This window comes from Scyliorhinus canicula, chromosome 5, assembly GCF_902713615.1.
Source record: "Scyliorhinus canicula chromosome 5, sScyCan1.1, whole genome shotgun sequence".
Classification (NCBI taxonomy): Eukaryota; Metazoa; Chordata; class Chondrichthyes; order Carcharhiniformes; family Scyliorhinidae; genus Scyliorhinus; species Scyliorhinus canicula.
In genome coordinates this window covers 223487006-223513940 of record NC_052150.1, presented here as the reverse complement: position 1 = coordinate 223513940, position 26935 = coordinate 223487006, and the positions used below count along the sequence as shown (strand labels likewise).

Below are 26935 nucleotides of genomic sequence, written 5' to 3'. Positions count from 1 at the left end.
TAGTCCTCCACACCAGCAAGGATGTGCGCTCAGTCCTCTACCGTACTCCCCATACACACACGACTGTGTGGCAAGATTTAACTCCAATTCAATCTATAAGTTTGCGGATGATACGACTGTGGTGGGACGTATCTCAAACAACGAAGAATCAGACTACAGAAGGGAGATAGATCACCTGGTTACATGGTGTACCGACCCCCCCCCCCCCCCCCCCCCCCCCCCCCTCCCCCCGCCCGCATCAACGGCTCCGAAGTGGAGGTGGTCGATAGCTTTCAGTTCCTGGGGGTCACCATCACCAACAGTCTGTCCTTGTCCACTCATGTTGATGCAAAAGTCAAGAAAGCCCAACACTGTCTCTACTTTCTACGGAAGCTAAAGAAATTTGGCATGTCTACATCGGCTCTATCAAGCCTCTACAGATGTGCCATAGAGAGCATCCTATCCGGCTGCATCACAGCTTGGGTACGGCAACTGCTCGGCCCAAGATTGCAAGAAACTGCAGAGTGTACTGAAGTCAGCCCAATGCATCATACAAGCTTGCCACCCCCACATTGATTCTGTATACACCTCCCGCTGCCTCAGAAAGGCAGACAGCATTATCAGAGACCCATCCCACCCAGCCTTCTTCCATACCCTTCCATCAGGCAGAAGATACAGAAGTCTGAAGTCCCGCATGTCCAGACATAAGAACAGCTCCTTCCCCACAGCTACTAGACCCCTCAACGACTCTCCCTCATACTGATCTGTTCCCTGTAAGAACACTATTCACGAGGCCCTATGCTACTCTTGCTCATGTAATTGCTTTGTTTGGCCCCTTGTTCCGCACTGTAACCAATCACTGTTTGTCGATGCACCATTTGGCAATGTACTCTGTTGATTTTTTTTGTCTACTGTGTACATAGTATGAAATGAAATGAAAATTAAAATCGGTTATTGTCACGAGTAGGCTTCAATGAAGATACTGTGAAAAGCCCCTAGTCGCCACATTCCGGCGCCTGTCCGGGAGGCTGGTACGGGAATCGAACCGTGCTGCTGGCCTGCTTGGTCTGCTTTAAAAGCCAGTGATTTAGCCTGGTGAGCTAAACCAGCCCCTGTGTGGGATTAATGAAATGAAAATTACTTATTGTCACAAGTAGGCTTCAAATGATTTTACTGTGAAAAGCCCCTGGTCGCCACATTCCGGCGCCTGTTCGGGGAGGCTGGTACGGGAATTGAACCGTGCTGCTGGCCTGCCTTGATCTGCTTTAAAAGCCAGCGATTTAGCTCTGTGCTAAACCAGCACAGAGCTCTGTGCTAAACCAGTATGGACAGCATGGTAGCATAGTGGTCAGCACTGTGGCTTCACAGCACCAGAGTCCCAGGTTCAATTCAACGATGGGTCACTGTCTGTGTGGAGTCTGCACATTCTCCCCGTGTCTGCGTGGGTTTCCTCCGGGTGCTCCGGTTTCCTCCCACAGTCCAAAGATGTGCAGGTTAGGTGTATTGGCCATGCTAAATTGCCCGAAGTGTCCAAAAAGGTTAGGAGGAGTTATTGGGTTAGGGGGATATGGTGGAAGTGAGGGCTTGTGTGGGTCGGTGCAGACTCGATGGGCCGAATGGCCTCCTTTTGCTCTGTGTACGTTCCCTTGGCTGCAGAAAAATACTTTTCACTGTACTTCGGTACATGTGACAATAAATTAAATCATATTCACTGTTTGCCACTACTTATCACAGGGTCAGAAAACACTAATGCGATTAATTTATAGATCCCCAAACAGTGATTATATATTGGACAAAGCATTAAACAAATTGTTGGAGGTTGTAACAATGGCAATATTTGTGGACTTTAATCTTCATAAAGATTGGACCAATCAAATTGGCAAAAGTAGTGTGGCACTGAGTTAGTAGAATGCTTTTGTGACAGTTTCCTGTAGCTATATGTTGTGTAACCAACCAGGGATAAAGCTCTTTTAGATCTTGTATTGTGCGATGAGGCACTGTTAATTAATATCATAGTAAAATATCTAGTACTAAATGAAATCCATATTATGTTCAAAAGCTACATAGTCCAATAACAAACTATCTCAAACTAAGCCTAATTACATTACATAGCTATGAGGGGAAAGCTGGCTAAGGTTGATTGGTTAAATAGACTAAAAGTGATGGCGGTAAATAAATAATGGGAAACACTTGAAGAAACAATTCAAAATATTCAACAAAGATACATACCATTAAATTAAACTCGGCAAGAAAGATCCAGCCATGGCTTATTAAAGAGGATTAGATTAAAAGAGGCGGTGTATAATGTTACAGAGAATAAGTAAGTATGAGGCTACAAAGGATATTGCATAAGGTTAGGGTTCCTGGAGTTAGCATGGATATAGGATTGGTTAGGAAGTGGAGAATAGGGATAAACGGGGCACTTTCAAGTTGGCCGGCTGTGACTAGTGGAATGCCGCGAGGATCAATGCTGGGGCTTCTGCTCTTTACATAGAAACATAGGAGCAGGCCATTCAGCCATTTGAGCTTGCTCCGCCATTTGACATGACCATGACTGAAACTCTATCTCCGTACCATACTTTAGTGCTCTCCCAATATCCCATGACACCTTTTTAGCATCTAGAAATTGATCCATTCCTCAAATATATTCAGTAACTTGACCCCCACGGCCTTCTGTGGTAGAGAATTCCACTGGTTCACCATCCCCCGAGTGAAGAAATTTCTCCTCATCTCAATCCTAAATAGCCGACCCCGTATCCTGAGACCGTGACCCCTTGTTCTAGATGCCCCACCCAGCCAGCGGAAATTACACCCCTCGAGCTTTGATCATCCAGACTCCGCAGATGCTGTCAGACCTGCTGAGATTGTCCAGCATTTTCTGTTTTTGTCCCTACATCCAGTCTGTCTAGCCCTGTCAGAATTTTATGCTTTCCAATTAGATCCCCTATCATTCATCCAAATTCCAGTGAGTACAGGCCCAATCTCTCCTGCCATCCCTGGGATAAATCTGGTGAACCTTCACTACACATCCTCTATGGTAAATGTATCCTTCCTTCGATAAGGAGACCAAAACTGCACACACTGCTCCAGGTGTGATTTGCAATCTACATTAATGCTCTGGATGAAGAGACATAGTCATGTTATCCAAGTTTGCTGACAATATAAAGTTAGGTGGGAATGCAAACCATGAGGAGAACACAAAGAGGCTGCAAAACATGAGTGGGCAACAGGGTTGCAGATGAAGTTTCATGTGGGGATGTGCGAGGTCCTGGAGGTTACCATTGACCAGAAACTGAGCTACAGTAGCCATATAAATACTATAGATGCAAGAGCAGGCCAGAGGCTAGGCATCCTGTGGCATGTAACTCATCTTCTGACTCCCCAAAACCTGTCCACCATCGACAGGGCACAAGTGTGATGGAATACTCCTCACTTGCTTGGATGAGTGCAGATCCAACAACAATCAAGAAGTGCGACACCATCCAGGATGAAGCAGCCCACTTGATTGGCATCCCTTCCACAAACGTTCACTCCCTCCACCACCGATGCACAGGAGCAATGTACCGATGTATTGCCTCCAAAATGCACTGAAGAAACTCACCAAGTCTCCTTGGGCAGCACCTTCCAACCCACCACTAATACCATATTTCCATCATCATTATCCTTATAAACAGTAATTGTGTTTCTTCTTACACACCTGGTGACTAATTATTGGGCAGCCAAAGACTTCAGGAATTTTGATTAAAATTATTGGTTAATTCACTGATGTTGTGACTCCGAGACACGTGGGACTGGAATTGATCTGTGTGCTTGCCCAGGATGTCTTAACACTAACACCGGCGACATTAAAAAACAAGAACATTTATATTTCCAAGTCAGGATAGTGTGAAACGTGGTGGCGAACTTGTAGGTACTGGTGTTCCTGTGGATCTGCTGCCCATGTCCTTCTCGGTAATCAAGGTTTTGGGGATTGCAAGGTGCTGTTGATGGAGCCTTGGTGAGTTGATGCATTAATTCTTAAAGATGGTACACACTGCTGCTACTGTACATCGGTGATGGAGGGAATGAACACATAATGTGATGGATAGGGTGCCAACCAAATGGACTTTAATGTCCTTGATAGTGTCAAGCTCCTTGAGTGTTGTTAGGGTTGCACTCATCCAGGGAACTGGAGAATATTCCATCACACTCCTGATTTGTGCCTTGTAGATAGTTGACAAAGTTTGGGGAGTCAGGAGGCAGGTTACTCGCTCCAGAATGTCTAATCCTTGGCTTGCTCTTGTAGCCACAGTATTAATATGGCTAGTCCAGTTCAGTTTCTGATCAATGGTAGCCCCCAGGATGTTGATACTGGGGGATTCAGTAATGTCAAGCGGTGATGGTTAGATTCTCCCTTGTTGGAGGTGGTCATTGCCTGACACTTGTGTGACATGAACGTTACTTGCCACTTGTCAGCGCAAGGTTGGATAGAGCAGGTCTCACTGCATTTGTACATGAACTACTTCACTATCTGAGGAGTTGAAAATACTGCTGAACATTGTGCAATCATTAGCGAACATCCTCACTTCTGACCTTATGATGGAAGGAAGGTCATTCATGAAGCAACTGAAGATGGATGGGCTTGGGACACTACCCTGAGGAACTCCTGCAGTGATGTCCCAGGGCTGAGATGACTGACCTCCAACAACCACAATATCTTGCTTTGTGGTTGGTCTGGCTCCAACCAATGAAAGGTTTAATTCCCATTGATTTCAATTTTGTTCGGGCTCCTTGATGCCATACTCGATCAAATGCTATCTTGATGTCAAGGGCGGTCACTCTCACCTCATCCCTTGACTTCACCTCTTTTTGTCCATGTTTGAACCAAGGCTATAAACTTATAGGGGCCGCATGGTAGCATGGTGGTTAGCATAAATGCTTCACAGCTCCAGGGTCCCAGGTTCAATTCCCGGCTGGGTCACTGTCTGTGCGGAGTCTGCACGTCCTCCCCGTGTGTGCGTGGGTTTCCTCCGGGTGCTCTGGTTTCCTCCCACAGTCCAAAGATGTGCGGGTTAGGTGGATTGGCCATGCTAAATTGCCCGTAGTGTCCTAAAAAGTAAGGTTAAGGGGGGGGGGGGGGTTGTTGGGTTACGGGGATAGGGTGGATACGTGGGTTTGAGTAGGGTGATCATTGCTCGGCACAACATCGAGGGCCTGTTCTGTGCTGTACTGTTCTGTGTTCTGTGTATGTATGAATGAGAACTGAAGAATGAATTATATTCAGTCTTGTTGACTACCAAAACACGTCGTCTAGGCCAAAGTTGAAGAATTATCATTTGTCAAGTATTGGATTTGAGGTCTGGTGAACCAAGTCAAGATCCATTGCACTTCTTGGGAGCTTTTTATGTCCCCGGAACTAGCCTTAAGTTCAATGGCTGGATTGAATAATACTTCCGTTTGCTAATGTGTCCTTGTTATCTCTTTAAACCACCCATGCAACAAAACCTCTTCCAGACTGACTATTCCAATGCTTTGCTGGCTAACCTCCCAGCCTCCACAACTTTGAAGCGCTTCAAAGTTCTGCCACCCAGACATTGACTCTCACCAGGTCCCATTCACCATCCACCTCGTGGTTTCTCCCTTCTTTATTTGTCGCTTCCTCCAGCCCGACAAACCTGAAATATATATGCATACCTTTAACTTTGTCCATGTGTGCATACCTGACTATCTTCAGCCCACCAGAGGCAGCTATATCGCCCCTTGCCTCAGGAATTGCTTCCCTGAACACTCTCACTCTCTCTCTCTCTCCCTCCCTCGACGTCCTATTTCTCTGCACAATTTTCTAGTTAACTGTCTGTTCCTTTGATTTATCTTTTGTCGCTCTTGTGAAGTGGCTTAGAGCTATATAAATACATGTTTGTAACTTGAAGATGTACTAGTTGAATGTGAAGCAAAGTACTCTAACTTTATAATTGACCATGAATGGAATGGTCTGTGGTTAAACATTGCTAACATTTTCAGGTTATTGAGTAAAATCAAGTCTTAAGTCTGCACCTTCAGACGTTTGTGTGGAACTTATTTGTTATTGACAAATCATCAAATTGACTGAACCCTGGCATTGAACACTTCTGGTCTTGCTTTGATTTCAAAACGTCCACAATGAACACTGCATACATAATTCTAATACATAATAAATACATAATTAAATACTTTGACCAGGTACCTGAAGGCACAACAAGAACTTCTTACCGTCCCAGTGTACCGATACTAGCATTGTTGCTGCTAGGTTGCATGTCTGCAGGTAATGCCATTCCTGCAGTGGCACAGCAACAATGCTACAAAGAGGATGTTTTTATTTTAAACCAAAATGATCTACTCATCCAGTTACAGCCCATCTATTTGTTACCCAATCCCACTAGCTGCAGATTTAATTAAACTAGTGCCTCAATTTCCATTACTGCCTTAATAAGGGGAAAGCAGAAAAGAAAGTCAAAATATTCTCCACCTTCTACCTGAATTCCATCAGTTTTTTTAAACATTAAACTGAGTGTCTTGACAATGATTTGCGATCTGCTCATGTACCCAGTGACATTATCAGGCATGGCATTGAAGTATAGTATATATACAAGCTTGGATCTCCCATTAACACGTGGAGCTTATTTCATGTTAATTTCAGTTGAGAAGCAGCATGTAAAATTCTGTTTATACAGATGGTGAGATGTCTTACAGCAATGTTAAAGAAAAATTATTTGACAATAATGCTTAAAACATCATTTTTCTGCAGATGGCACATTAATAGGATCAGGAAAAAGTGCCTTGGCATTGTAGATGGATACATTTTGAGGAATTAATAGATTGGATTTTGACACCAAATTTTAATCAAAACGAAAGTGACTTGACAGGCCTGGTTTTTCTTAATGTTCCGGAGTTTCAGCCCATTGAGGAGGGCTTGGTAGCATCAATACTGACCAAGCTGGCCAAGTCCTAAAGGACATAGCTGCTAGACAGGGTCTGCGACTGGTGAAAATGAAATGAAAATTGCTTATTGTCACAAGTAGGCTTCAAATTAAGTTTCTGTGAAAAGCCCCTAGTCGCCACATTCCGGCGTCTGTTCGGGGAGGCTGGTACGGGAAATGAACCGTGCTGCTGGCTTGCCTTGGTCTGCTTTAAAAGCCAGCGATTTAGCCCTGTGCTAAACCAGCCCCAACCAGGTGCTGAGGATACCAACAAGAGGGGAAAATATACTTGACCTCATCCTCATCAATCTCCCTTTCACAGATGCATCTGCCTATGACAATATTGGTAGGAGTGACCAACGCTAAGTCCTTGTGAAGACCAAGTTTCACCCTCCAATTAAAGATACCTTCCATGTTGTGTGGTGCTACCACCCTGTTAAATTGGATAAATTTCAAACAGATCTAGCAGCTCAGAAATGGGCATCAATGTGGTGCTGTAGGCTATTAGCAGCCGCATTGTACTCTACCCTAACCTCATGGCCAGCATATCTCGCACTCTACAATTGTCACCAAGCCAAGGAAGGGATCATCCCTGGTTCAATAAATAATGCAGGCGGACTTACCGAAAAATGAGGTGTCAACGTGGTGAAGCGACAACATAGGACTACTTGCATGCCAAACGGCATGTCGTAGACTGAGCTAAGATGATCCCACAACCAACTGATCAGATTTCAGCTCTGCAGTCTTGCCACATCCAGCTGTGAATGGTGGTGGACAATTAAGCCACTCACTGGAGGCGGCCCACAGATATACCCATCCTCTATGATGGAGGATCCCGGCATACCAGTGCAAAAGGCCAGGCTGAAGCATTCGCAAAAATCTTCAGCCAGAAGAGCCAAATGGATATTACATCTCAGCCTCCTTCAGAGGTCCACAGAATCTCAGATGCTCGTCTTCATCCAATTCGATTCACTCCACGTGACAACATGTAATGGCTGAACACAGCAAAGGCTTGAATGAGCCTGAAGATTTGCTTTAGAACTAGCCAAGCTGTTCCAGTACGGCTCCAACACGGGTATCTACCCAGCAATGTGTAAAATTGCCCAGCTATGTCCTGCACACGCAAAGCAGGGCAATTCAACCCAGTAATCACCCAATCAGTCTACTGTTGAACATGAGCAAATTCATGGAAATGAGTCAATGGCTGTGTATCAAGCAGCACTTACTCGGCAATAACCTGCTCACTGATGCACAGTTTGGGTTCTTCCAAGGTTACTCGACTCCTGACCTCATTGCAACCTTAGCTCAAACATGGACAAAAGAGCTGAACTCAGGAGGTGAGATGAGAATGACTGCACTTGACACCAAGACAGCATTTGACCAAGTGTGATATCAGGAGTCAGAGCAAAACCGGAGTCAATGGGAATCCAGGGGGAATCTTTCCACTGGTTGGAGTCGTACCTGGTGCAAAGGAAGATGGTTGTTGTGGTTGGAAGTCAATCATCTCTGCTCCAGGACATCACTGAAGGAATTCCTCGGGGTAGTTTCCTCGGCCCAACCACCTTCAGCTGCTTCATCAATGACCTCCCTTCCATCATACGGTCAGAGAAGTGTGGATATTCACAAATGATTGCACAGTGTTCACCATTTGCAACTCTCCAGATACTGAAGCATCCATGTCCAAATGCAGCAAGACCTGAACAACATTCAGGCTTGGCTGATGAATGGAAAGTAACGTTCACATTACACAAACCGGGATATAACCATCTACAAACAAAGGAGAATCGAACTGTCTCCCTTTGATATTCAGTGGAATTACCATCACTGAATCCCCCATGACCAGCACCCAGGGGGTTATCATTGACCAGAAACTGAACTGGGCTAACCATATAAATACTATGGCTACAAGAACAGGCCAAGACGTTGGGAATTCTGTGGTGAGTAACCCGTCTCCTGACTCCCCAAGGCCTGTCCACCATCTACATGGAGTGTGATGGAATGCACTCAATTTGCCTGGATGAGTGCAGTGTTTAATACCATCCAGGACAAAGGCTGCTTGATTGGCTCCCCATCCACCTCCTTCGACATCTACTCCTTCACCATTGGCGCACAGTTCCAGCAGTATCGACAAGGTGCACTGCAGTAACTCAGCAAGTCTCCTTTGACAGCACCTTATAAACCTGTATTTCTACTACCTCGGAAGACTAGGGAAGCAGAGGCATTGAATACCATGGGAACACCATCGCCTACAAATTCCCCTCCATGTTACACACCATCCTGATTTGGAGCTGTGTCGCTGGGTCAAAATTCTCGAACTCCCTCACAGCATCTGGGTGTATAGAGTGCCGCAGCTCAAGAAGGCAGCTCACCACCGCCTTCTCAAGGATGATTAGAGATGGGGCAAGAAATGCAGGCTTAGCCATTGGCGTTTAGTTCCATGAGTGAGAATTATCTAACAGAAGAACTTCAGGTTTGTAAACCTGAAGTTCAACAGCACCTTCTGCCTTCCTCCAGCAAAGAAAATTAGTTTCATGGTTGTCATTGGATTGGATTTGTTCATTGTTTATTGGGTGGAGATAAATTACTAGAAGCTGTCACATTGAAAATGAATCTGTTGAAAAAGTCTGGTCTAATTTTTATTTACCAGAATATTATTTAATGTAACAAAATAAATTCCTCAGGAACATTTTACACCAGTTGTTCAGAATCGAACAGGAAGTAGAAGAATATCTGCAGACGGAGCGTTCTTTCCATGATTTGTGATGTTGTCTTCATTTAATATTATTGCAAAGCCAAAGATATTCTCAATAAGTTGTGACAACCTTGGAAAGCAATGAATTATGTTCCATTCTGAGAAAGGAGCCAGGCGGAAGGGCAAAGTTAAAATGATTAGGCACACTGCCCATGCCAGGTCGTGTGTGGAAACTGGCAATTGATGCAGATTGAATGAGAGTGGATTTTGGCATACGTAGCAGAGATCTGGTTCTAGCAATTATTATGTCATTTCCATGATTGGTGTAACCTGTAATTGTCCAGTGTTGCAGTTGGCTAGAAAGCTGTACGAGGTATTATTAACATTTGGAATATGCGACGTGAGTACATTGTGAAACCCTTTGTCTCACAGTTCCTTCACTGTCACATTCAGGCTGCACGCGACCTGAAGTCAAGAGTTAAGGTGGCATTCTGTTTCCGGAAACTTCCAGGAGAATGTGGAACAGAAAACAAAATAGGACTAATGGACAATAATAACACTATTTGCATGAGCTTGCAGTACACATTTCAGTCCCTCACCTGGAGTTTTGTGTAGCGGTACTTGCCTACCTAAAATTAAGCTTCTCAGTCTCTTTTCTTTGTAAGAACGAAACAGAATTTACACAAGCTGCCGGTTCACTGGGAGTTTGCACATTCTCCCCGTGTTTGCGAGGGTCTCAGCCCCACAACTCAAAAGATGTGCAGGGTAGGTGGATTGGCCACGCTAAATTACCCCTTAATTGGAAAAAAAATGACAAACTTCAGTATTAACTTTCTTCAAGCTGTGATGAACGGTCTTTATTCCAAAACATGGATCTGTATTTTACTTTTTTAGAATTCATCCTGTTGCTTTTTTCAGAATGTTCTGTTTTTATTTGTTTATAAATTGAGGTCACTTGTATTTCAATATGTCACAATCCAAGTGGCATTGTGAAGTGATGTTGAAACTGGATAACAAATATTATTCACTATCAGTAATTTAAAAAGCAGTACTTTCAGCCTCCAGAAGTTTTAACAAGAAAATCCTCATGGGGGATACTTGTGGTAATGCTATTCTTCATTCTGTAACTTGAGACCCTTAAATAACTTGGACCCTTAATGCGGAAGTCTTACCTTTTTTGCAAAGTCTCAAAGAAAACTCTCCCATCAGGAGATCAGTCAAACTCAAACCAGTGGGGATTTGGGCTCAACCTTCACAATGTATAGCAACCGGCTGAAGATCAGAATACAACAGATTCTGGTTAGAAGAGTTGACACCGGTGTGGGGGGGGGTGGGGGGGAGGGAGGAGGATGAGGAAGCACTGAGTACAGCACTCCCAGGCAACAATCTATAAGCTGCATTGCAGCAACTTGAGGCTTCCTCGACAGCTCCCAAACCCATGATCGCTAATGCCAAGAAGAACCAGGGCACAGATGCATGGGGGTACAGGTTCACCTCCAGGTCACTCTTCATCTTGACTTGGAATATATTATCGTTCCTTCATTGTCGTTGGGTCAAAACAGACCATTTAAGATCGGCTGAATTTATCCAGACTGCCCGCACGATGTTGTGATGAATCGCTATAATTGGGCAGTACCAAATTAAACAGAAGTAATCGCAACTTTTAAAAGCTAGTGATTTTAATCCTCTAATTTCAATGGGAATAAATTTATCAAAAGTCCCAGACTTGTTACTGAATTTGTAAATTGCTTCCGAGGTCTGGGCCCGACATCAAGGGTTGGGAAGGATGCCAGCTTGTGTTGCTATGACTAGCTACTTGCAAAAGGCCACATATTTCAGTTGCACGCGCCTCCCTTTTGTTAATGTATCAGTCAAAGGATGTGGGCCGCCATTAGGTCTGCTGGCCAAGTAAGAAAATTGAATATTTCCCCTCAGACTATGAGTGGGGAAAATACATTCTGTTAGTTAGCTGCACATTAAAGATTTATATAACCTGGAATTATTTTACATTTCTACATATTTTAAAGAGGAGGCAAGGTTAAGATCTGATGGTTTTCTGTGCTAAGCCTGATGGGTGGGCAGTTTGTCACTTGAGACACCCATTATTAGGATAAACGTAACAGCAACTTGTTGAGCTAGAATTGGAAGTACTTTAATCTCCAACTTGTTAGTTCCTTTGGTCACCCCTTCAATAGATCCACTTTTCACCAAAGTGCTTTATGTGGTACAGCTGGAGGAGATGACTAAATTCGGGCCAGATCACCCACCCAAATGTGCTGATTATGATTCTGGGACCCTGCAACAAATCTGGATAAGGGGGGTCTTGGATGCTTTTATTTCAATTGTTACAAATGTGAGGTTGGTATGATTCCAGATTCCAACATCCGTAATTTGCATTTATTTTATTTAAATTGGTAAGATTGTTATATTTAGGGGCTGTTCCTTTAACTTGGAGTAAAATGGAGGAATGAAGGGGGCCATGTGATCTCATAGATTATAGAATTTACAGTGCAGAAGGAGGCCATTCGGCCCATCGAGTCTGCACCAGCCCTTACAAAGCGCACCCTACTCAAGCCCACGTATCCACCCTATCCCCGTAACCCCCACTTAACCTTTTTGGACATTAAGGGCAATTTAGCATGGCCAATCCACCTAAACCGCACATCTTTAGACTGTGGGAGGAAACCGGAGCACCCGGAGGAAACCCATGCAGACATAGGGAGAACGTGCAGAGTCCGCACAGACAGTTAACCAAGCCGAGAATCGAACCTGGGACCCTGCAGCTGTGAAGCAGCTGTGCTAACCACTATGCTGCCATGCTGTCCTTGTGATCTGTGCTGAATTCTACCTGACAGCAAACTTCAGTGGATTGGTTCTCAAAGTGGGGCCCCAGGTTGTCTTGCTGGACAGAAAGTGTAAGATATTCCCACCTATATATTTTTTTAAAATGACCAGAGCAGCTGTGCTGACAGTGGATAAAGATTTTGTTCTCGAGTCTCTGAGGGAGGTGCTTGGAATGTCAGTTTTTGTAAATGGTTGTACTTTAAACCATTTAAAGTGGTTTAGATAGAATGGAATTGGGGGTCTGGAAGGTAGCTAATTAGCATTTCTACCTGGATACAATGCCCATGTGATCTAAATTGCCATGGAGATGGGCCTGGAGAGTGGAAGAGTCCATACCAAATCATTGCATGTCATCTTAGAGGGATTTCTCAGATATCACTGAACCTGACAGAGTCAGTGAGTCTGCAAGAATCAGAGGAGAGTGGAAGAGATGGAGGGAATGTGGATGGGAGCTTACGCTCGCGTTGAGGCTCATGAGGATTTAAATGAAACTGGAAGATTTACCTAGCTTTGGTTTGAGGGAGAAATCTCCAGAGTAAACTTGACTCGGAAAGTCAGTTTGGGGATTAGAAATTACCTGGCTGGAAAATGGGGGGAAAAAAGCAAACCGTCAGGAGCTGAAATAATTTTGGACTCGCTCCTGAGAAATGAAATATCTACTTAAGGAACAAAGTATAACCGGGGAAGGGGGATTTTTTGTTGTTTTAAAAGTTAAATGGGGCATATTTTCTGGCGTTTAGAATAAAACATGTTTGGTGTAAAGTGTTTAGACAGTGTAAAGAGAATGTGCTGGAAATAACCGGCAGGTATGTCAGCATTGACGGAGGAAGGGAAAAAGAGAGTTAATGCTTCCAGTTAAATATTCATGCTCTCTCCTTCAGATGTTTCGACAGTATGGATGCTGGGAGGATGTTTCCACTTTGGGAGAAACAAGAACTAGGCGACACAGTTTAAATTTAATGGCTCTCCCACTTAAGATGGCGATGAGGAGAGTGATTTCCTCTCAGGGGCTGTTGGTCTGTGGAATTCTCCTCCCCAGAAAGTGGTGAAGGCGGTGTTGTTGAATATATTCAAGATCGAGTTGGATAGAGCTTTGGTTAATGGGGGAGCCTGAGGTTGTGGGGACAGGTGGGAAGATGAATTTTAGGCCACAATCAGATTAGCCTTAATCTTACAGAATGGCAGAGCACACTCGAGGGACTGAATGGCCTACCCCTGCTTCTTGTGTTTATGAATTCTTGTGGTCTTTGTAGCTTAGTTCTGCGCCTTTATCATGCAACTGTCCACTAAGTCAGTCAGCAAGCTCTTACAACCAGTAGACAGGGAAAGAAACGATCAATCTACATTTATTGCATGGCCATTGTTGATCTCAGTGGGCTTTATAGCAAATAAAGTACTTTAAAAGCGCAATCACTGTAATGTGGGGGAAAAGTGGCAGCCAATGAGGTGTGTTTCTTTTTGTTAGTCGGAGTTGAAAATGAATACAAGTCTAATATCTGGAAGGATAGTGTGATGAGCCACCCTAGCACACTTTTCCTATTCCTCTCTGTCCAAAACAAAGTTATTTCTATTTTGCTACATGTCATGCATTGTTTTCTTTGAATTCCTGTGTCCTCAATTATTTCACAGTTGCCAACTCAGGAGATGCACCTCCAGACAAAGGTCTTTGTCCAGAAAGAAAAAGATTTGCCTTTCTAGAGCACCTTCCATGACTGCAGGATGTCCCAAAGTGTGTTACAGCGACTGAGATAGTAAATTGTATGATGGTTATAGGAGATTGGAATTTGGCCCACTGCTTCCATGCCAGTTTTCTGCAAGACTAATTTAGCTGGCCACTCGCCCTGATCCTTTCCCTCTAACCCTGCATTTTCTTTTCCTTCAGGCGCTTATCCAATTTCCTTTTGAAATTTAATCTGCCTCCAGTACATTCTCAGGCAGTGCATTCGAATCCTAACCACTTAATGTGTTTTTTTTTAAAACTTTCCTTTCATGTCATCTTATTTGTCTTAAATTTGTGTCATCTTATTCTCACCCTTCTGATAATGGGAATAGCTTCTCCCTCGCTACCCTGTCTGGACCCCTCATCATTTAGAATACCTCTATCAAAAATCCTCGTAACATTCTCTCCTCCAAGGAGAATGATCCCAGGTTCTCTAATCTGTCCACTGACTTGAGTCCCTGATAGGAACATAGGGCTTGGGAGTGGACCATTCGGATTTTTGAGTCTGCTCCTCCATTCAATAAGATTGTGGCTGATCTGGATATGGTCTCAATATCACTTTCCTTGCCCCCCCCCCCCCCCAAAATAATTTTTGAAGTATAGAATTTTTATAGAACTATAGAATCATAGAATTTACAATGCGGAAGGAGGCCATTCGGCCCATTGAGTCTGCACCAGCCCTTGGAAAGGGCACCCGACCTAAGCCCACAGCTCCACTCTATCCCTGTAACCCAGCAACCCCATCCCACCCCACCATTTTGGACACCAAGGGCAATTTAGCACGGCCAGTCCACCTAACCTGCGCATCTTTGGACTGTGGGAGGAAACCGGCGCAGCCGGAGGAAACCCACGCAGACACAGGGAGAACGTGCAGACTCTGCACAGACAGTGATCCAAGCTGGGAATCAAACCTGGGATTCTGGAGCTGTGAAGCATCAGTGCTAGCCACTGTGCTACCGTGCCACCCATTACGACATTGTCTCAAAAATCTATCTATCTTGGCCTAATACAGTCTTCACTGCCTTCTGGGGAAGAGAGTTTCAGACGATCGACCCTCTGAGAAAACATTTCTGAACTCCAATGGGTATAGACCCAACCTGTTCAACATTTCTTCGTTAGATAAGCTCTTCATACCACGAATGAGTAGCGTAAACCTTCTATGAATTGCTTCTAATACAGTTATATGCTTTTCCAACAAGGAAACTAAAGCTATACATAGTACTCTAGGTATGGTCTCACCAAGGCTCTGTACAGCTGCAGTAAAACTTCCCTATTTTCGTATTCCATTCTTCTTGTAATATATGCCAACGTTCCATTTGTCTTTCTAATTACTCGCTGCACCTGCATACTAACTTTTTTGTGAGGGCACCCAATCCCGAGTTGTGCAATCAATCTCAATTTAAATAGTATGTTGCTTTTCAATTCTTCCTGTTATAGTGGGTATGTTCACATTTTCCCACATTTTACTCCATCTGTCAAATTTTTGCTCATTCACTGAACCTATCAATACCGCTTTGTAGACTCTTTACCCACTTGACAACTTACTTTCCTACCTATCTTGGTGTCATCGGCAAATTTAGGTCCCATACATTTGGCCCCTTCACCCAAGTCATTAATAATAATAATAGCTTATTGTCACAAGTTCAATAAAGTTACTGTGAAAAGCCCCTAGTCACCACATTCCGGCGCCTGTTCGGGGGGCTGGTACGGGAATTGAACCCGTGCTGCTGGCCTTGTTCTGTATTACAAGTCAGCTGTTTAGCCCACTGTGCTAAACCAGCCCATTAATATAGATTGTAAATAGTTGAAGCCCCAGCACTGATCACTGTAGCACTCCACTGGTTACAACTTGCCACCTGAAAATGACCCATTAATGCCTACTCTTTTCCCTGTTAGCTAACCAATCCTTTATTCATGCCAATATGTCCACCCATCTTGTGCTCTTGTGTAGTATCCTTTGATTTGGTACCTTATCAAATGCCCTTTGGAAATCCAAAATGCACAACATCTGCAGGTTCTCCTTCGTTCAGCTTGTTACTTTCTAAAAAAAAACGGTGTGGTGTAGTGGTATTGTCACTGGACCAGTAAACCAGAGACCCACAGTAATGCTCTCGGGACCCAGGTTCAAATTCTACCACAGCAGATGGTGAAATTTGAATTCAATAAAATCTGGAATTAAAAGCCTAATGATGACCATTAAACCATTGTCGATTGTCACAAAAATCCATCTCGTTCACGAACGTCCTTTAGGGAAGGAAATCTGCCGTCCTTACCTGGTCTGGCCCACATGTGACTCCAGATCCACAGCAATCTTGTTGACTCTTAACTGCCTCCTCAAGGGCAATTAGGGATGGGCAATAAATGTTGGCACAGCCTGCAATGCCCATGTCCCATGAATAAATAAGAAAATTGTTAAACATGATTTCCCTTTTATAAAACCATGTTGTCTCTGCCTTGTAATATTTTCTGCACCCTCTCAAAAGCTTCACATCCTTTCTAAAAACTTCACATCCTTCCTAAGGTCCTAGAATTGGACACAATATCCCAATTGAGGCTGAACCAGTGTTTTACAATAGCTCATCTTTATTTTTATTCCCTATGCCTCTAATTATAAAGCCAAAATCCCTTTTTAATCACTTTCCTCGACCTGTGCTGACACCATCAATGATTCGTGCACATATACCCGAAGGTCTCCCTTCTTGAACTCTGTTTAAAATACCCTTTAATTTATGTTGCCTGTCTTTCTTCTTTGTACCAAAATCTATCACCTCACACTTCTCTGCACTGAATGCATCTGCCAGATGTCCTCCCCTTCACTATCCTCCTCACAGTCCACAATGCTTCCAGATCTTGTATCATTTCCAAATATTGAAATTTTGTCCTGTACACCCTATGTGCACAAATCCCCATTTTCAAATCCCTAATTGTCCCCCACACCCCTAGCACTTAAACCCTTTCATTATTTGCTTTAATTTTTTTTCTTTCAGAATAATCCATTTATCTTTCTCCCAATTAAGGGGCAATCCATCTACCCTGCACACCGTTCATAGAATTTACAGTGCAGAAGGAGGCCATTCGGTCCATCGAGTCTGCACCGGCTCTTGGAAAGAGCCCCCTTCCCAACCGCACACCTCCACCCTATCCCTGTAACCCAGCTACCCCACCCAACACTAAGGACAATTTTGGACACTAAGGGTAATTTAGCATGGCCAATCCACTTAACCAGCACACCTTTGGACTGTGTGAGGAAACCGGAGAACCTGGAGGAAACCCACGCACACAGGGAGAACGTGCAGACTCCACACAGACAGTGACCCAAGCCGGGAATCGAACCTGGGACCCTGGAGCTGTGAAGCAATTGTGCTAATCACTATGCTACCGTGCTGCCCTTTTTGGGTTGTGGGGGTGCGACCCACGCAGACACGGCGAGAATGTGGAAACTGCACATGGACAGTGACCCGGGGCTGGGATTGAAACCAGGTCCTCAGCGCCGTAAGGCAGCCCTTTCATTATTTGTATGTAGCAAACTTTTGGATTCCCTTTTTAAAAATATTTTTAAAAATAAATTTAGAGTATCCAATTCATTCTTTCCAATTCAGGTGCAATGTAGCGTGGCCAATTCACCTATCCTGCACATCTTTTGGGTTGTGGGGGCGAAATCCACGCAAACACGGGGAGAATGTGCAAACTCCGCACGGACAGTGACCCAGAGCCAGGATCGAACCTGGGACCTCGGCTCCGTGAGGCAGCAGGTCTAACCCACCTGCGCCACCGTGCTGCCCTCCGGATTCCCTTTTATGTTACCTGTCCATCTCCGAAATGTTGAACAGGTTGGGCCTGCACCCATTCAAAGTTTAGAGGAATTAGATTATGTTGAAGCAAGATTTTGAGGTGATTTGACAAGGTAGATACCAGTAAGATGCTTCCACTTGTGTGAGAGGCGAGAACCAGGGGGCACAGTTGAAATACAAGAGGTCTTCCATCTAAAATTGAGATGGGAGATAAATTCTTTCTGAGGGTCGTTTCCATGTGGAATCCTCTTGCCCAGAAACCAGTGGAGACTGAGACATTGAATTTATTAATTCAAGGCAGAGTTAGCCAGATTTTTGATAGGCAAGGAAGTCCCAGGGTTTTTTGATGGGGGTGCAGGCAGCAAAGTAGAGTTGAAATCACAGCTTGAAGGGCTGAATGGCCTACTACTCTTGTGTTTTCGTACCCTGTCTCCTTGCATCTGATTTTCTTTGTCGCCCTCCTCGCCCCCCCTCCCTGAACTTTGGATATTCAGCACGATTTATCAACCTGCCATTTCTCATATGCAATCATTTCCACTTCATCTTGCACTCTACCTCTTGTCATCCAGGGAGTTCTGGATGGGTTCCCCTACCTTTCCCTATTGTGCGAATGTATCTCAACTGTATCCAAATCAGTGCTGCCTCATGACGCCGCGGTCCCAGGTTTGATCCCGGATCTGGGTCACTGTCCGTGGAGTTTGCACATTCTCCCCGTGTTTGGGTGGGTTTTGCCCCAAAACCCAAAGATGTGCAGATTAGGTGGGTTGGCCATGCTACATTGCCCCTTAATTGGAAATAATAATCTTTTATTGTCACAAGTATGAAGTCACTGTGCAAAGCCCCTAGTCGCCACATTCCGGTGCCTGTTCGGGTAAGCTGGTACGGGAATTGAACCCGCGCTGCTGGTCGTCTTCTGCATCACAAACCAGCTGACGTAGCCCACTGAGCTAAACCAGCTCATATGAATTGGGTACTCTAAATTTATTCTCAAAAAACTGTATCCAAACCATCTCCTCTTTGAAGGCAGCCCATTGTTCTTGCCAATCTTTGGATCTGTCACCAGTGAATTGGAATCCGTGTCATAGAACAAAGAACAGTACAGCACAGGAACAGACCCTTCGGCCCTCCGAGCTTGCGTCGATCATGATACCTGTCTAAACTAAATCCGTCTGCATTTCCAGGATCCGTATCCCTCTATTCCCATCCTATTCATATATTTGTCACAATGCCTCTTAAAAGTTGCTATCGTACCTGTTTCCACAACCTCTCCTCGCAGCCTGTTCCAGGCACTCGCCACCCTCTGTTTTTTAAAAAAAAAACTTGCCTCGCACATCGCCTTGAAACTTTGCTCCTCGTACCTTAAACCTTTGTCCCCTAGTAACTGAATTTTCCACCCTGTGAAAAAGCTTCTGACTAACCACTCTGTTCATGCCGCTCACTATTTTGTAAATCTCTATCAGGGCGTCCCTCAACCTCCGTTGTTCCAGTGAAAACAATCCAACTTCTCATAGCTAATACCCTCTAGACCAGCAACATACTGGTAAACCTCATCTGTACCCTCTCCAAAACATGTACGTCGTTCTGGTACTGTGGTGACCAGAATTGTACGCAATATTCCAAATGCGGCCTAACTAAGGTTTTGTACAGCTGTGGCATGATGTGCCAATTTTTTTACTCAGTGCCACGACCGTTGAAGGCAAGCATGTCGTATGCCTTCTTGACTACTTATCCACTTGCGTTGCCACTTTCAGGATCTGTGGACCTGTACACCCAGATTTCTCTGCCTGTCAATACTTCTAAAGTGTCTGCCATTTACTGTATAATTCCCTTCTGTATTAGACCTTTCAAAATGCATTAGCTCACATTTGTCTGGATTGAATTCCATCTGCCATTTCTCCGCCCAAGTCTCCAACCGATCTATATCCTGCTGTATCCTCTGACAATTCTCTGTACTATCCGCAACTCCACCAACCTTTGTGTTGTCCCCAAGCGTACTAATCAGACCATCCACGTTTTCCTCCAAATCATTTATATATACTACGAACAACAAAGGTCCCAGCAGAGATCTCTGTGGAACACCACCAGTCCCAACCTTACATTCAGAAAAGCACCCGTTGACCTCTATCCTCTGTCATCTATGACCGAGCTTACTGAAATCGGTCCCAATTGCTCTGTCCTTTTAGAACATAGAACATAGAACAGTACAGCACAGAACAGGCCCTTCGCCCCTCAATGTTGTGCCGAGCCATGATCACCCTACTCAAACCCACGTATCCACCCTATACCCGTAACCCAACAACCCCCCCCCCCCCCCCTAACCTTACTTTTTTTTTAGGACACTACGGGCAATTTAGCATGGCCAATCCACCTATCCTGCACATCTTTGGACTGTGGGAGGAAACCGGAGCACCCGGAGGAAACCCACGCACACGGGGAGGACGTGCAGACTCCACACAGACAGTGACCCAGCCGGGAATCGAACCTGGGACCCTGGAGCTGTGAAGCATTTATGCTAACCACCATGCTACCCTGCTGCCCCTTTTCTGTTAGCAGCCTAAATCGTGTAATACTATGATCACTGTTCCCTAAATGTTCTCTTACTGACTCGTAATCCACTTGACCAACCTCATTTCCCTTAACCGGGTCGGAAACGGGGTCACTTCATGAGGTTGAAAAAGTTATTTCCGAGCCCTTTCTGCTCTTTGCATTATTTTTATTATCACACTCAATGTCGGGATAATTAAAGTCCTGCATTATCACTGCTCTTTAGATCTCGCACCCCATAGTAATTTCCTTGCAATTTATATCTTTCCCACTAGTTGGTGGCCTACAGACTAAAGCAGTGTTTTTCAAACTTTTTTTCCAGCGACCCATTTTTACCAACCGGCCAACCTTCGGGATCTTCTCCTTTCTTTCCTTCTCTATCTTTCCTGGATACCTTGTCCAGGAATATTTATTAACCAGCTCCCTGCTTTTTTTAAATCCAGGTCTCTGTTATCACACAGCATAATATTCCTATGTGCCTATTTGTGCATCTAGCTCACCAACCTGATTTACCACACTTTTTGTGTTTACATTTTGCACAGTAAATCTGAAAGTATTTTCAGAAAATAACTGTATTCCCTCTTTACCCTGACCCCAGATAATATCTTACAATTTCTTGCTCTTGTTCTATCTGTCTGTGCCAATTCTTTCTAATGCTATATCCTGATTCCAAAAACCTGTAAAATCAGTTTCAACCCGCTCCCACAGCACTGTTATATTGCCTTAAAAGAACATCGATCTTGGTCCTGTTGGGGTGAAATCCAGTTGGTCCATACAACTTCCAGCCCCACTCCTGCCAGAACTGGTCCCAATATCCCAGGGATCTATAACCATTTCTCCTGTACTACCTTTTGAAATATAGTTATGTAAAATAGGAAACGTGGTCGGCAACATGAGCACAGCAAGCTCCCACACACACCTATGTGATGAGGTGTTAATTGAGGGATAAATAGGTGACCAGTGCGAACTTCCATTTTCTTCAGAATAGTGCCGTGGCATCTTTACATCCAGCAGAGGGGGAAAATGAGGCCTCAGTTTAGTATCTCATCTAAAGATGCCAAAGTGCAGTTTTCTCTCAATCCAGCACTGGGCATGCCAGCCTCTTTGTTGTTTTGTGCTCCGGTTCCTCGGGTGGGACTCAAACCTTCTAAATCAGAAGTAAGAGTGCTTCAAACGGATTGATAGCTGACACGTGAGCCAGGAATTGATTGGCCCACAAAGGCCACAGTCCTGTCATTGGACGAAGGAGAATGATATGTACTCTGTTATTTTGCAAAAAGCCAAATTCTGAGCATTGTTGAGTTGTAATAATTCATGCAAAACAATTCATGTAATCCTAATTTTCATAGATTTTAGTTTTGATCAAAAATTGCAATTAATCCTTTCCTTGTAATAGTGTATTTGTGGTATGCTAAATATAATCATTTAACTGTATGTTTATGCTAATATGTATGTTAGTACGAGAAGTGATGCAATATCGTGTGATTCTAATCCCTTGGCACAGTCTGTTAGCACATGAAAGCTGACACCAATAAATCTCCAATGAAGCTCTGTTCAACCTCTCTGTCTACCCTTCAACCTTTTATATTAATCGAGAAGGAGATAATACAATATGGTGGCAGCAATAGTAAGCCAACAGTATTGATTAGCAGATGAAAATGACAATTTAAGTCGAGTTCTACCTGTAGTGCTGCAATCTGATCACCTCTCTTGCATCAGGAGAGAGTCAGTAGAGATTGAAGGCAATTTGGGCACATTTCTGGTTTATCCTGCGTTAGCAGAACAAAAAAATTCATTTCAACTACGGAAATAGTGCATTTTTGCAGATTCCTACCCGATGTTATCACACTTCTGCACCATTGGCCGACCCTGATGCCAGGACCCCTTCTGCTTGCATTCTCGAAGCCGAAATCACAGCATGCTGAACCTTTAAAACAATGTTTGTTCTGCAGAGAGAAAAAAGAGTAGAAGGCAATCCAGGGACCTGTGAAACTGAGGAAGTAAAAGAACAGAATATTAGTGAAGAGGTAGTTGAAGGTTAATAAATCCCCAGAACCAAACGAACTACATTCCAGTGTGTTGAAGGAGGTGGCTATAGAGATAATGGATGCATTGGTAGTTATTTTTCAAAATTGTGCGGATTCTGGAATGGTTCCTGCGGACAGTAAAGTAACAAATGTAACCCCACTATTTAAGCAAAGAGGGCGAAAGGAGAACTACAGCGCTGAGAGTCTGACGTAAGTAGTATTAGGGAAAATTTTTAATTATTGTCAAGGGTGTGATAACTGAATATTTAGGAAAAAAAGGTAAAATTGGGCAGAGTCAACTTGAATTTATGTATTCATAACAAACTTGTTGGTGTTTTTTGACGAGGTTATTATTTGTAGGATAGATAAAGGAGAACCAGTGAATGTGGCGTATTTAGATTTTCAGTCGGCTTTTGATAAGGCCCCACACAGGAGGTTGATAAATATTAAATTAGAGCACATGGGATTGGGGGAAATATACTAGTATGGATTGAGAATTGGATAACGGGCAGCAAGCAGGGAATAGGAATAAATGAATCATTCTCAGGATGGCAGGCCGTTGCGAGTGTGATACCAGAAGGGTCCACAGCTGTTCACAATCTATAGAAATGATTTGATGTGGGGAACTAGTTGTAAGATTTCCACATTTGCAGCTGACACCAAGTTGGGTGGGAACGCAAGTTGTGAGGTGGGTGGGGTGCAAGGAGGCTTCAAGAGGACATGGACAAGCTAAATGAATGGCCTGGAACATGGCAGATGGAATATAATGTGAAGCAGTGTGAGGTTATTCAATTTGGCTGAAAAAAACAACAAAACTTAAGGAGCGCGATCTCCCGGTTGTTTACGCCAGCCGGATATTCCGGTCGCATACCAGCGCACGAGTTTCCTAGTGACAACGGCGGCATCGGTATATCCCGCCGAAAAAGACGTGGCAGGTTCGTCGGTAAATCCCGCCCAATATTTCTTAAATTATAGAAGGTTAGATAATGGTGGTGACCAAGGGGACCTGGTTTCCCGAGGGGATTTGAGTACAGGAGTAAGGATGTTCTTGCTGCAGTTAAATAGAGCCTTGCTGAGACCTCACCTGGAGTATTGTGTATTGTTTTGGTTGCCTAATCTGCCGAAGGACTTGCCGTAGAGGGAGTGCAACAAAGGTTGACCAGACTAATCCCAGGGATGGTAGGGTTGTCTTGTGAGGAGAGATAAAGGAGGCTGGATCTATATACCCTGGAAATTCAAATAATAAGGGGCAATCTAATTGAAATTTACAAAATTTGTACAGGGTGTGATGGGTTGGATGTAGATAAGATGTTTCCCCTGGCTGGTGAGTTTAAATCGGGATGGAATCTTGGGATAAAAGATATGCCATTTAAGACCGAGGTGTGGCGGGATCGTGGGAATTCTCTACTCCAGAGAGCTATGGAAACTCGATCATTGTGTGTTCAAGACAGAAATTGATAGGTTTCTGGAGACAAATGATATCAAGAAATTTGGCGATAGTGCAGGAAAGTGGCATTGAGGTAGATGATCAGCCATGTTCTAATTGAATAGTGGGACAGGCTGAATAACTTATTGTTGCTCCAAGTTCCGAAGGAATGGTAGTCCGGTTTCCAGATACGGACTGGAAAACATTGCATGTCCCAGACAAAGTCAAACAGTTTAGGCAGAGGATTGAATTAGGCTTCCTGAATGTAATGTAACCACGGTAGCACAGTGGTTAGCACTGTGGCTTCACAGCACCAGAGTCCCAGGTTCAATTCCACGATGGGTCACTGTGTGGAGTCTGCACGTTCTCCCTGTATCTGCGTGGGTTTCCTCCGGGTACTCCGGTTTCCTCCCACAATCCAAAGATGTGCAGGTTAGGTGGATTGACCACGCAAATTGCCCTTAGTGTCCAACAAGGTTGGGTGAGGTTACGGGGATAGGGTGGAGGTGTGGGCTTAGTTAGGGTGCAGACCCGATGGGCAGAATGGCCTCCTTCTGCACTGTAAATTCTATGATTCTATATCCACTCAAAAAATTTTTTAAATTTGCTTCTTAGGATAAAATATATGATTAAGACACCGAATGAGATATTGATCAGATGGCCAAAAGCTTGGTTCAAAGAAACAGGCTTTGAGGAGAGTCTTAAAGGAGGAAAGCATGTCAGAGAGGTGTTGATATGTAAGGAGAATATTCCAGAGTTTGGAGCCGAGGTAACATGCCTGTAATGCTCCTATCTTTTCTTGCATCACTAAAAGTGACACTATAAAAATAATAAAGGTGTAACGGTTTAAGCTTCTTAAACACTGCACGCTAATGGTTGCAATAATTTCTACTTGAGTGGGCTGCACTTGTTAAGAATTGGCAATCTATGGATTGAATAGCCCAGAGCTAATAATTACCCTATTTAGCAGCAACATACTGCACTAGAAATTGCAGAGCATTCACACCATGTCGCAATGTAATCTGTAAGGTAGAAACTTGCACACTGAGGACCTGAGCACTGTTAATCCAATTTATTTACTAATGAGAAATCTAAAGTACCATAGGAATACTGCACGGTACAGTAAAAGCATATGAAAGTTGCAGGAACTGTCTTCAAGATGCCGGTTTTATCCTTCCTACATCTGTTTATAGATGGGCCGATCCGATGATACCTCTTCCCCATATTTTTCCTTCTGGTTTCTTGATACATAAAATGTAGCTTTGTGGTGTGCCCTCTGGGTCGAGGTAGAACATATTGGCTTTAATATTCACTGTGGTCCTGGGCGTATTTTGGAAACTGTGCCAGAGCTGCTGGCTGTTGAAAGATTCTTGAATTTTATACTTTTTAATTTCTTTGAACATAGGGATGTCAATCAATGCTGATCAAAGGAACCGTAACACCAGTTACTATGGTGAATTCCAACGACCTCCCGGAATGCTAATGGATGAGAGAATGTAAGTCCCTGATACCTACTGTGACTGATTCATCATGACCTATGCTACATAATTTAATTTGCAACTCGGCCTTTCTCTGAACAGCCATTTTAAATTATCAAAGCAAATGGCATTCGTCTTCAAACAAGGTTATCTGCATAGTATATAGGAGTAAGCAAATCTTGGTACAACTTTATCAAACGTTGGTTAGGCCACAGTTGGGATACTGTGTGCAGTTCTGGTCGCCGCACCATCAGAAGGACTTGATTGCATTGGAGAGGGTGCAGAGAAGATTCACCAGGATGTTGCCTGGGATGGAAAGTTTCAGCTATGAGGAGAGACTGGATACGCTGCCTGAGAGGGTGGTGGGGGCAGGTATTCTCGCAATATTTAAGAAGCAGCTGGACGGGCATTTAAATTGGCACGGCATGGCACGCTGTGGACCAAGTGCTAGTAAATGGGATTAGTATAGATTGGTAAAGGGCAGTACGGTGGCACAGTGGTTAGCATTGCTGCCTACGGCGGGTTTGAATCCCGGCCCTGGGTCACTGTCCGTGTGGAGTTTGCACATTCTCCCCGTGTCTGCGTGGGTTTCACCCCCACAACCCAAAAAGATGTGCAGGATAGGTGGATTGGCCATACTAAATTGCCCCTTAATTGGAAAAAATTGGGCACTCTAAATTTATTTTTTAAAAAGTATAGATTGGTATTTGATGGTCAGCATAGACATGGTGGGCCGAAGAGCCTGTTTCTGTGCTGTACGACTTCAACATTTCTGGGTGAAATTCTGCCACATTCACAACAAAAGTTTCTTGGACATAAGCAATGGGTGAAGTATTGAGAAAGTAAATGATGGCGATGGCAAGCTTGAACAAAGCAATTCAGGTGTCCATGAATCTGCCATTAAATTTGAATTTGAAGTAAGAAATGGTGTATTAAGTTTTGGTTTGAAGAGAGATGCTGCGAGAGGGGCAGAGTGGAATAGGACGACTTACTTGGAGCTTAGAAGGAACAAATGGACAAAGATGTCAGTATAAAGAGAGCATTGTCCTCAGTAATTAGTAACACTTCAGTTGAAGTGGACCGTAGTGTGTCATGGGATTACTGTTGTGTTCCGGCTGAATGTGGTGATCATGCCTTTCATGCAATCCATGAGCGTTATGATATATCAGAGTTACATCTCAATCATTATTTTTACACCGCAAATAAATTACCACCGTAAAATATTAGCATTGTGCCATTACATCCTATTTATTTGAGAAAAAGACTTGCATTTATCCAGCACCTTGCACAAACTCAGGCTATCAAAAACCAGTTAAGTACTTTTGAATGGTGGCACGGTGGTTAGCACTGCTGCCTCACAGTGCCAGAGATACTGGTTCGATTTCAGCCTTGGGTGACTGTGTGGAGTTTTGCACGTTCTCCCTGTGTCTGCGTGGGTTTCCTCCGGATGGCCCAGTTTCCTCCCACAGCCCAAAGGTGTGTAGATGCGGTGGATTGGC

General features: G+C 44.0%; 1 protein-coding gene across 7 annotated transcripts in view; it reads left to right on the top strand.

Annotated features, from left to right (window-relative positions):
* The window catches only part of arhgap39 (Rho GTPase activating protein 39), a 632129-nt gene that overhangs the window by 45534 nt on the left and 559660 nt on the right, over positions 1–26935 (top strand). For 5 of the 7 annotated variants that reach the window (XM_038798606.1, XM_038798607.1, XM_038798608.1 and 2 more), the window contains exon 2: positions 25364–25454. The exons of 1 other annotated variant lie outside the window; for it this stretch is intronic. In XM_038798606.1, coding sequence (XP_038654534.1) covers positions 25366–25454 — 89 coding nt within the window. In that variant the 5' untranslated portion in view covers positions 25364–25365. Of the gene's footprint in view, positions 1–25363; positions 25455–26935 lie in introns of those variants that run through there. One more of the 7 variants, XM_038798610.1, reaches the window with a different exon arrangement.